The sequence below is a fragment of the Callospermophilus lateralis genome, chromosome 13 (genome assembly GCF_048772815.1).
Source record: "Callospermophilus lateralis isolate mCalLat2 chromosome 13, mCalLat2.hap1, whole genome shotgun sequence".
NCBI lineage: Eukaryota > Metazoa > Chordata > Mammalia > Rodentia > Sciuridae > Callospermophilus > Callospermophilus lateralis.
The window spans coordinates 30,162,736-30,175,359 of record NC_135317.1 but is presented as its reverse complement, the minus strand read 5'-3'; the positions used below and the strand labels follow the sequence as shown (position 1 = coordinate 30,175,359).

At 31.5% G+C, this 12,624-nt stretch overlaps 1 protein-coding gene across 16 annotated transcripts in view; it reads right to left on the bottom strand.

The window, feature by feature from the left end:
* The window catches only part of Abi1 (abl interactor 1), a 99,632-nt gene that overhangs the window by 2,363 nt on the left and 84,645 nt on the right, over positions 1 to 12,624 (bottom strand). For 4 of the 16 annotated variants that reach the window (XM_076872784.1, XM_076872786.1, XM_076872792.1 and 1 more), the window contains 3 exons: positions 10,457 to 10,633; positions 7,346 to 7,432; positions 3,490 to 3,675 (listed from right to left, as the gene is read on the bottom strand). In XM_076872784.1, the coding sequence (XP_076728899.1) occupies positions 3,490 to 3,675; positions 7,346 to 7,432; positions 10,457 to 10,633 (450 nt within the window). The remainder of the gene's footprint in view (positions 1 to 3,489; positions 3,676 to 7,345; positions 7,433 to 10,456; positions 10,634 to 12,624) is intronic. The other 12 variants (XM_076872788.1, XM_076872790.1, XM_076872796.1 and 9 more) reach the window with 4 other exon arrangements.

The following is a 12,624-nucleotide window of genomic DNA, read 5'->3' as shown; positions in this document are numbered from 1 at the left end:
TTCAAAATAATTCCTGGATAAAGCTACAAAGCCACTCAGTAAACCAGGTAACAAACCAAGTTTTCTAAATTTAAAAATACTACATTATTATTGTCATTTATTGTTATTGAGAGGTTAAATCTCATCCTAGGATCCACAGTAAGTTACGGGACTATACTTTTTTATTAATTGGAGCATTCTAATAATGCATTATACCTACACTTACCTTACAGGTAAAAAGGACTATTTTTTTCTCTTTTTTTCTTGGTACCAGGGATTGAACCCAGGTGTGCTTAACCAGTGAGTCACATCCCCAGCCCTTTTGAAAAATATTTTATTTTGAGACAGGGTCTCACTAAGTTGCTGAGGCTGGCTTTGAACTTGTGATTACTGGCCTCGCCTCCAGAGCCACTGGGATTATAGGCATGCACCAGAAGGACTATTAAAGTGGCAAATGTAGTTTTTTAAAAAATAAATAAATAAAATAAAACTTTTTTTAAAAAAATCTAACAATTTTGTGGTATCAGGAATTCAGTTTAAAATATTCTCGTCCACTCCAACTATTCAAGTTCAAAAAAAATTTATTTTTGCAAATAGTGTTATACAAATGAATAGCAAATAAAAATATTAGTTTTCCATATTACTGGTTTATGAATTTAAATATTACCTTCAGTCCACCTTTATTACATAATTCTAAAATTATACATAATCTTCAAACATGAATAATATCTAATATGTATTTTTTTCATTGACTTACCTCATTTTTATTTGCTGTCATTTTTTTTCTTAAAGTAAGCATTTTTAATACAGATACTTAAAATACTCTAGAATTCATTTTCCCCTAAGAAAGACTACATCTTCCTATAATTATTCTGAATTACTGACTTTTATAAAAGAGATCTGAAGTACTGTTCCATAGCCATCATTTGCTATGTTAAAACAGGCACTTTTAACTTTGCAAAACACTGTATTAAGTAGACTCAATAAGCTCATTTCCCTCCTTTTAATTCTGTAACAGAATCACAACATTGTGATTTTGAGTTTAATGGCATCCAAGTTTCAGAAATATACAAAATAAATAGTATTATTTATCTTAGAATTATTTTTGGCCACATAACAACCTAACAGGACCAAGTAATTGCTAGAGATAAACCATCAGAAAACAAAATAAAAATCAATTTAATAATTAATACAATTATTTATTGTTTGAAATTAATAATATTCCTTTCTTTAGATCTAGTTCCAAAGTGGCTTATATTCTCAGTAGTATAGATGATGTTTACCCTGATAATGACAAAGGCCTGAACAAAAATTTTACTGTGTTCTTAGTTCCACTGAGGCAAAAAGATGATAAACCAAATTAATTTATATTTCTGTTTCCTAGGTTGCCCTTTTTTAAATAAAACCTAGCGCCACCCAGCCCTCCTCCCCAGTGCATACTCCATCGTATAATTTTTTTCTGCTAAAATATTTAACCATTAACAATTTGATTAGCCAGGTACAATGGCCCAGGAGGTTGAGGCAGAAGGATTTTAAAGTTCAAAGGCAGCCTCAGCAACCTAGCAAAGCCCTAAGCAACTCTGTAGGACCCTGTCTATAAATAAAATATATTTTTTAAAAAAGGGCTAGAGATGTGGCTCAGTGTTTAAATGCCCCTACAATCCCTGGTGCCAAAAAAAAACAAAAAAACCAATTTGATGTCCATTCTGCTCTAGAATCTAATCCATATTAAAGGCCAAATTCTTCCCTCCATATGGGTTCTTTGGAATTCAAAGGTCTATTAGTCTAACATACACAATATATACATGTACATTGGTACATTTTAGGATGAAGTTAATAAGAGTAGGGTTTTTGGGAAAGTTATGAAATCAACTTTTTCAAAATTTCAGGTTTCCTTCATTTTTGTAATTACAAAGGTAACATGATGGGTTTAAGTACAACTCTACTAAATCTCAATTTCTGATTTAGACCAGGGGTCCACAGATATTTGCCCATGGACAAATTCAAGCTACTGCCCTTGCCCCTTCCGTAAATAAAGTTTTATCACAACAAAGCCAGATCGACTCACATATTGTCATCTATGCCTGCTTTTGTGCTGCCACAAGGTTGACTTTTAAGTATAGCATATTAAAATATTTACTATTTGGCCTTGCTTTAAGAACAGAAAAAGTGGGGCTGGGGATGTGGCTCAAGCGGTAGCGCGCTCGCCTGGCATGCGTGCGGCCCAGGTTCGATCCTCAGCACCACATACAAAACAAAGATGCTGTGTCCGCCGAAAACTAAAAATAAATGTTAAAAAATAATTCTTTAAAAAAAAAAAAAAGTAACCCCTTTTTGGCTTAAGACTCATTATTTCAATGTGTGAAGAAATTCTTTAATCCTGCTCTACTATCAAATATATTAATCAATATATTGTCCCAAATTTGTCAATTTATGTAAATATAACAGTCCCATTACATAAAGTTAAATTTACTTACTAAAGTAAGAAAATATGACTAAAAACACCATCCAAACCTAAAGTTTAAAAACCTATCTCTATTTGAAGGTATGGACCTCCAAATATGAAGAACATTCAAGACTTCCTTAATAATATGTAAACTATTTATTGTTTAAATATATAAGAAAGGAAAACAGATTTTGCTTTTGCCATAGGTTTTAAACACTGGAAAGCAAGAATGTCACTGGTCTCAAGCTACCTAAAGTTATTTGCTTTAAATCAGTTAATAAAGTAAATGGAAGGCAATATATTTCAAAGGCAACCAAAATTGATCAACTAAATTATAAGCATTTTTAAAACTCTGAAAAAACAAACTCTAGAAACCTGACTTTTTTTCTTTCCCATCCACATTTCTTTAATAGATAATCACAATGAGGCAGGCACAGCAGGTTAATCTGGACTTTAGAAGTTCATGAAAACAATCCTAGTGATTTATCTTCTACACAAAATCACCTAAAAGAATCTTAAGTTAGGCTTTTCCTCATGATAGTGCCAATAAACTTTCAAATATTCAGATGTGAAATACTTCTATTTTAATCAAGAGCTTACAAAACTTTTAAAATCTTTACCAATTATATATGATTTTAGTTAGTCAATTAGCTCCTTTTTGTGCCTTATTTGTTTTATCTACAGGCTAGTTCATTTGCAGGTGAAAGCATATTTTTGTAACTTTTTATTTATTTTTTTTAATGTGGTGCTAAGGATTGAACCCAGTGCCTCACTCGTGCTAGGCAAGTGCTCTATCACTGAGCCACAACCCAAGTCCCTTGAAAGCATATTTTAATTTAAAATATGAAGAATGAACCCTTGTTTTATTTTGGGAAATAACATAAAGTAAAGGCAGTAAGGTTTAAGTAAACCATCTTGGTTAGTAATGTAGTTCAAATTGAGAAACACTGGGCAAGGTGGTACCAAAAAAAAAAAAAAAAAAAAATTCTAAAATTAAAAAAGTTCTAAAATTCTGTAATTAGGTTATTGTCCTGTGCAACAATTCCATATTGATGGTACCATACCTTTCTCAATATAATTCTTGGGGGCCCAGGCAGGATCCCCATCTGCATATGGATCATTATACTGAACTACTGCAGCTTCTTCATCTTCATAGTCCACTGGAGGCGGTGGGGGCGGGGGTGGAGAGTCATCAAACATGGGAATGTCATCTGGTGGAGGTGGTGGCGGTGGAGTTGGGCTATCAGCAACTAAAAAGATTCAGATAATTAATTTGAAGAAAGTAGTCTAAATGAAATTTATAAATTAACAATTTAAGAAAGCTTATTCATTCTTATATAGCATGCACTATAGTAACATGCAATGATTAGAAATAAAAGCTTGGTATGTTAAGTTTATGCTACTCTTAAGAATAATTTTGCAATATTAAAATGAGCTATAAGGGTATCAAGAAGTACTGCAAATTAATGAATGCAAGAGGTTGTTAGATCACAATGTCGCTTTTTATAAAGATTATAGGAGTAAAGAAGTTTCCTTATTCCAAGGCTTAGGGCAACACCAATGTTGCTCTAAAATTAAGTTTATTCACCTCTATCATTTAGACTATAGTAAAATGCTGATAACATTATAACAGTGGCTTAATAATAATTTTTTATTGTGCTCATTCATGGCCCTGATTTGGGTTTTCAATAGCATCAGTGCCCTAGAAGTTAAATCTCAACTGGTCATATTTTTATTTATTTGCATATTTTACTTGTTTCAAGGGGGAGAAACGCAAGAGTTGGTAGTTTTAGATCTGCTCTGTTTCTAAGTTTTCCACCATTTAAATTTTAATGTAAAAAACTAAATTAAAAATAATTCAACAAGTAGATAATCACATTCTTTTAAAAAATGTTTACATTCATTATCAATTTCTAATGTAGAAAGGAAACTAACATTTTCCATTACTGCTAATAAAACATAAGCATGAGATGAGGGAAAGATCAGATCCTAAAGATCCAATTTCTAATACATCCACAATTAAGACTTAAACATAAAGTGTTGAGGGAAGATGTAATAAAGGAAAAAAAGGAACTAATATCAAACAAAACAATAAAAATGACTCATACCTCAAATTCTATATGGCCTTGGTGTGTGTGTGTGTGTGTGTGTGTGTGTGTGTGTGTGTGCGCGCACGCGCACTTTAAATGATCAAAAATGTTAACAGTGAAGTGAAAAGTGTCAGATTAGAACTGTATTCACTGGACCAATATGATACCAAGTAACAAATGCTTCCAATATTAAGGAATTCAAACCTGGAACACAACTAATGCTTAAATTTCTGACCCACAAATTTCCATAAAAGTTCAAAAGACATATTAAAATGTTTTTATGAAAACTAATACAGGTTTTCAAGTTTACCTGATTTGTAATAAATGTGATGAAAGTATAACCAAAAGGTCCATATTTGAAACATTTGCAGATAATAGTTCTACTTGCATTATCACTTCAACTGTGATTTCTATTTTATCCTCTTAGAGGAAGAAAAGGGCTTTAAAAAAATAACTCCTGGGTGGTGATACTTACTCTAATAGCTATCAAAAGGGTCTACAATTCATTTTTCCACCACATGAATAGATCCATTTTCTTTGCCCATTCCTCCTCCATAAAGCTTTCTAATACTGAGAAGAGGAAAATAGGTATGAACCCATTCTGACATCAAATAGCCATAGTTCATATCCTTAATTTGGCTTAATGTGCAAATTACATATGCTTGCCTAACTCTCTAAATAGCCACCTCTCTTGATTTATACCCAACTTACTAACATAATGTTTTTACTCAAAAGTCGAACTGCTACAAATCTATATTGCCTTACCTTCAAATTATGGCAGAAGTCTGGTCGATTTAATTTTCTGCATTATGCTAAATTTGCACCATTCTTTATACTAAATATGCAAAAAGGCTTTCTGATGTTAATCATAAAGAGATATAAACATAATGCTGACTTAGGAGCTCATTCATGTCTTAAACCAACACTTATCGCTACATATCACCCACTTTTGAGTCCCAAAGAAACCAGGTATTTAAGAAAACAGGAAATCTATATTTTGTAAAACATCAAGTACTGATACAAGTTTATTTTTACATTTTTAAACTTGCTTTTATAGAAAAAAGTACCAAATGAAATTTGAGAATCTATAACACAAGAATAACTCACTGAGTCAAGTTCACGTCTGGTAAAAAAGTAGTACTAATGGCCTCTTAAGCAGATCATGCATGCTTAATATAACGTACATTAATGCTAAATTTCTATTTTTAAAAATTACTAAAGAGTGAGTCGATGACCTCTAGACCCAAAAAACTGACATTCACTATGGCTATTTACCATCTATTAATTCTTAGAAATATGGCAGCCCAAAAAGATGAACTGGTTTAGTTTGTAAATTCCTGCAGGCTGTTTTTAAACTGCTGTAGCATTAAAGACCAGCAGTTTACTATTCACTTACTTTCAAAAGTTGTCAAACTTTTAAAGAGTTTTCAACAGAATAATAAAGACAGTTTACACACACTCAGAAATTTTAACATTTTAAGCTATAGTGTTTTATAATAAACCCAGTGGATTATATATTTCTTTAAGGAAGGGACTTTGTCTTAAACTATTTGTATTCTTCCCAGAACCTAGCATGGAACACTGAATAAACAAATATTTCACTGGTGGAAAGGAGGGAATAGGGAAGAAAAATAAAACAGAGTGAGCAAATGTTGAAATGGAATTTGCCACAATATATTCTCCTGAAAGATGGGCTGGTCATTTGTTTAAACCATTCTGAAACATATTTTCATAGTGACAGTCCCAAAAGAAGTAAATTAGAAGTAGATCACTTTTCCATCTTATTTTCAACAGCTTTTTGGCATAATATAATTCAATAGTAGTAGTTATTTTTTATTTTGCCATAGAACATTCACTGTGATCATGTAGTTAGGATTATATATCTTCTACAAATTCAAAAATAATAAGGCAGTAATATAAACTAGTGTGTCCTGATTGGAGCCATATATTAAAAACAACAAAAATCATTAAACCTGATCTTCATTCAGCGATGACCTAAAAAATTGGAAGATTTACATATTCAGGAATAATCCTCATGAGCCCACATGTAGTCCAAATGGAAAGCAGGCTCTATAATCCTTATCACTCACCTTTAAATGAATAACAGGAATATAATTTACTTTTTCCTGAAGATTCATTTTTAACAAATATATATATATGTTTAAAATCATTCAGGCCAAACTTTCTGTAAAATATTTTTGTAATTAGACCAGGTGTGGTGGCACACCTGTATCCCAGAAGCCTGAGAGGGTGAGGTAGGAGGACCTCAAGTTCAAAGCCAGCCTCAGCAACTTAGTAAAGTGGCCCTAAGCAAATTAGTGAGACCCTACCTCAAAATAATTTAAAAGGGCTGGGAATGTGGCTCAATTGATAAATGCCCTTTGGTTCAATCCCTGGCACCAAAAAAAAAAAAAAAAAAAGTAATTAAAAAGGAAAATAATTTGTCCCAATTTCATAATAGATGTAATCTCACAGTATATCATGATAAATCTGTTAGAATACAAAATGTTTTCTAATTTCAGTAACTATTAGAAGTTTCTGTACAATTTGCATTTTTGTGTAATTACTCTTTCCTTAAGAATAGGCAAAGATTAGATCTCGTGTTTTAGATCATATAAAAACTTAATTGCAGTTTTGAAACTTATATGGGTCAGTAATCATGCACAAGAGAAGAAACTGAAGACCGTGCTCTTCAGTTTCGATCATATCTGCACCTATTTTCAAGATAAGATTAGCTTCTCAATAAAAGGAAAATGATGACTCATCAGCCATGCATGCTATAAAAGAGACAGCCTCTATTCTTTGATAGCTCAGTTTTTTCCAAACTTACTGTTTTCCTGCACCCTGGCCACGAAGCCTGTGAGAGGTATCTGTGGAGTCAATTGAGGCATAGGGGGAGGAGGTGGAGCAATAGAAACTGGTAGCAACAACACAATATGGGGGAAGTAAAACAGATAAAGGAAAGAAAAGGAAACAAACAAAAAGCAGAAGTCAGTTACAAGGACCACAAACATAAGTATGCAAAGAACAGTTTGCAAATGAAACAAAACAAAACAAAAGCAAAACAAAAACCTGCAGAACCTTCTTCAAGTTCATGTCCCAAAAATAAACCCAAAGAAGCCATGTTGTGCTTAGCCAATTGGTTAAATGTACAAAAGAACAAACATACCTAATTCAATTCTAATGTTATAGAGTTTGGGGAAATTTTTAATTTACCATTATATTCACTTTAATGCAATGAAGTTTTCAAAGTCTAAGGAGAGACTTCTAAAATAGATAACGATTACCTACAAAAGTTTCCAGAATATTGCTTTTCCTATAACTCTATAAACAGGTCTATCTAACATTAAGATAAGGTTGCAAATTAGAAGACAAATAAATAAAATAAATGTATTCTGTAATAGCTGTTGACTGCATATATAAATATATTAATTTATATTTTCTTTAAAGATAGTTTTTACTATACATCTAAATAGACACACAGGTCTCCAGGAAAAACTCTTGTTTGAAAAACAAGGTTATTTTTTTTTTTAAGTTGGCGATTTTATTTTTAAAGATATCACTACTAAATTTACTAAGGAATTAGTCTTCCATATACCATATTGATTCAGAGTTTTAGGAAACAAGGTATTTCAAAAGGGTAACCTTTTTATCAATGTTCTGAAGAAGGAAACCTCATCTCCAGTAAGTTTAAATGTACAACTATTTATATTAAATGAATTTTTCACAAATCATTGGCTTGAAACATACTCAAACTTCTTTCAGAGAAAGGACATAATTTATGGGAAATTGATACCAACTGCTCATGTAGACAGCAAATGTATGAAAAACTGTAATAACATAAGTTAGGAAAAAAATTCAAATTTTTACTATTTTGTCTCATTTTAATAAGAAAGTAACTTCCAAAGATGACTCAGAAAAATTCAATAAGACTAGATGGCAAAATTCAATTTATTGGTGATTACCAATAAATGACAATAAATTGACAAGAAGAACAATTTATTGGTTTCTCAAGATCATTTCATTAAAAGGTTGTTTCAATTAATCTAATATATAAATTTTGTTGGTAAGCATAAAAATTTGAAAGAGGTTCAGGGTTCAAAGAAGCAACAACTTAACAAAGCAATATATTTACAGTAATATTCATTGTATAACCCAAAAAAACATTCAATTCACTAAGAAAGTGGTCCTCTTTCATTCTGATACTCTATGTATATAAAAGGCTGTTAAATAAATAAAAGGTTAGAGGTTTTAAATTAAAAAATAAATAAAAAAGCTTCCACAAGCCTGAATGATTTTTAGAAACAACCCTTAGTGTCTAGCCATGCTGGTTAGTATGTAAAGGAAAAAGAAAAGGTATGCTATGAAGATACTTATCATTAGCACCACATTTAGACAAAAAGAAAAATATGCACATCAAAACACTAAAAACATTTACATACTACTAAAACACCAACAGTAACTCATATTGAAGGATAATCAGACAAAACATGATATATTTAAAATTTCAGGTCAAATTTGCTTGCTAATATTCAAAAGAAGACGATCACTAATTAAAGTGTCTTATTCAAAAATAATTTTCAAACATTACTAAAATAAAACTATACAAACATGTTATAAGGTAAAATACCTATTTGCAGAGTAACTTAAATGTCTAGGTGGGAAAAAAGAAAATGATAAAGATAGGACCTAAAAAGGCAGAACATGAAAATTAAAGTTCATGAAACCAGTGAAGTGAATTATGAATTTGTGAAATATTCAGACACTAAATGTATTTAATAACAAAAGGAAACGAGGGAAAAATGTGAGGTAAAATTCTGATTGGTAGTTCAATATTTTGGGGCAGCTTGAATGGAAACTTTAGTCTGGAAAAAGACTATGTAAGTTTGAAATTATCTTAGAATTTCAACATCTCTGCCAAAGTTCTTTACAATTTCTAGGAGTTTATGCTACAAAATAATTAATCTTCCTCTCTAAAATTTAAACAAAAAAATGAGTAAGAAAATTTTCCCTAGCTTCAGTTTAAAATACATATTTAGGACATGCATTATAAATAAAAAGTACTTAAACCATACTTCTATGTAAATATGGAGCATTCAACATTTTTTAAGTAAAATAATATAGTATGCTGGTCTAGAAGGTAGCTACAAAATCTACAGTCTATGCTTGGTAACCACAACTTTGAGCCAATAACAAATACTGGGCAACCAGCTCATCTGAGATTTTGCTTTGCATTTTTACTATTTTTCCTTTTTGAACTAAGCATATAAATATGGAAAGTGAATTGAATGACTACCCTAAGCTATTGAAACTTTCTATCATCATATCCTAAAACCATTTCCTAATCTTATCAGCTTTAAATATTGTCTGTGATTAGTATTAAGATGTGCAATTCAAAGGCAAACAAAAGGCAATCAAAAGAAAACCCTTCCTTCCCACAGTTACAATTATTCAAAGATGGAGTAGTTAAGAAGGAATCACAAATGTTTTTAACTGGTTTTTAACTCATTTCAGTATAAGTTAATGGCCTTAAAAGTGATAGCCAGCAATTTAATTTTATTCTTTTAAAAAAATTTTTTTCACGATGTTTGTGTCTTTAATTTTACTATTCTGAACTACTGCAAGCATGCCAATAAAAATTAATTCATTTATTTCAATGATATTTTTGTTCTCCAGTTCTATTTACACTACAGTAATAAAAACAGAATACTGAAGTACTCAATTTTAGTACAGACTCGATACTTAAGTCTGAATTTTGGAGGAGAAAGTGATAAGTAATTACTCTTAAAATGGTATGATTCAAGGACTAACTAAAGCAAAAGTAAACATGAAATAACATGGTTTCTCAATTGTTGTCTATCACTGGCAAAGCATAAGTTGCAAATAATTTCCTTCAAAAGGAGCTCCACTGTTGCTGTATGCCTGCAAAGCACAAGCTTACTTGAATTTTGAGAATAAAGTGGACCTCCATTAACATGAGGCTGAGCAGAAAATTGAGCAGTCACAGAGGGAGTCCGTCTGTATCCACCAGAAGATGTCGAAGAAGTAGTAGAGTTGTGTCGAGAAATCTGCCTGGTCATTGTGCCATACTGGGAACCAGGAGCTGAGCCCGGGGCTGCTGAAAAGCATTAGTCAAAGGCAACCAACAAAGAAACTTGAGCATTATGATCACCTCAGATGTCAGAACAAAGAGGGGGAAATTCTCAATAAGAAATAGTTATTTCTTTGTAAAGCCCAAAGCACAAAGTAAAGGGAAAAGTAAAGATAAAAATCAAATAACTACCTCTGAAGTTAAGAACAAGTAAAAACAGTTCCTGTGTAGAAAGCTTCAAAAGCAAAAAATGCAACATTCTAAACCTTTCAAATAACGTGCATTTTAGAATACAGTTGACTTTCTGTATGTATGAGTTCCATATCTCTGGATCCAATCAACCTCAGATGGAAGATATTCAGGAAAAACCTCATGTACAAACATTTTTTCTTGTCATTATTCCCTAGACAATACAGTACAAATATTCATAGCACTAACACTGCATTAGATCTAATAAGTAATCTAGAGATGATTTAAAGTATACTAAGAATGTGTGAAAGTTATATGCAAATACAATGCGATCTTACATAAGGAACTTGGGCATTGAGGATTCTGGTATCTTTGGGAGATCCTGGAATCCATGGAAATAAAGGCCAACTTGATATAACTTTTATATACAAACTGTCTCTCCATAAAATTAATAGCAAAAGATACTATGAGGTAGAAAGCATCAATCTTTAGATGTGAGTGTATTCATATCTGATTTACAAACTTCTTCCTTTTCATTGCCAAAATTTTGAAAATTTTGGCAAACAATATATAAGAATCTATCTGGCCAGGTCTAAGTTAAATGATAAAATTTAAACTGCTAAGCATAACTTCTATATTTACTACTATTTTCATTTGAATTATTATTGTGCTAGCAGATAATATTACCAATACATACTCTCATTTTTGTAAAAAGTACAATTTTTAGTTTTAAAACACATATAAAATCAGATTTGTATGCCAGGCACAGTAGTATACACCTGTAATCCCAGCAGATCCAGAGGCTGAGACAGAAGGATTACAAGTTCAAGGTCAGCCTCAGCAAGTTATTGAAACCCTTAAGTAACTTAGTGAGACCTTGTCTCTAAATAAAAAAATTAAAGAATTTTTTATGTGGCTCAGCAGTAGAGTGCTCGCCTAGCAAATATGAGGCTCTGGGATTGATCCTCAGCACCACATAAAAAATAAAATAAAGGTATGTGTCCAATTACAACTAAAAAATAAATATTTTTTTAAAAATTAAAGAAAAGGCTAAGGATGTGGAACAGTGGCAAAGCACCCTTGGGATTCAATCCGCAGTATTCAGGGGAGGAAAAAACAAATCAGATTTTTTTATGGAAGATTAACATACTTATCACAGTCTTTCCATACTTAGGAGGCTTTTCCCTCCACGATATGCCCAAAGCAACCTGCAATTTTAACTACACTTTTCAAAGTCAACTTCAGGAAAAATATTATCCTCCTTGCCCTACCCAAGTGCTCAATTAACCATGACAGAGTAATTAAAAAGTATCTTAGTTTATCTTCATTCAGTACTCTAATTTAATCTCTTTTACAGATCCTACAAAGTATTAGAAGCACATAGCAGAGGTTGTTTATTTCATAAGAGCTGATATTTTTGCAACTCCCAAGCCATAGGCGGTCACTAATTATCTGAATCATACACATATGAATTTTCTAAATAGAAACACATTTTTAAAATAATAATCTATTTGGGAAGTCTTTGTGAATGAGTAATATTGAACAGACAGGTGGTTCTAGTGAGCTAAGAAGTAAACTTTTAGTAATTTCTACATAAATGTCTATAAAATGATTTCTATGTTTGACTTGTATAAAAAAAATAAAAAATATTTAATCTATTTTTCTTGGTGAATCAAAACTGAAAAACAATTATTTAGCAGTTTCAACTGTCTATTTTAGAATTTATTTAATATTTTACTGTGAAATAAATCATTATGTCAAAGGGTATGACTGATATATGTGTGTGTATGTCACATATTAATTGTATATAAAGAGTACATACGTGTATA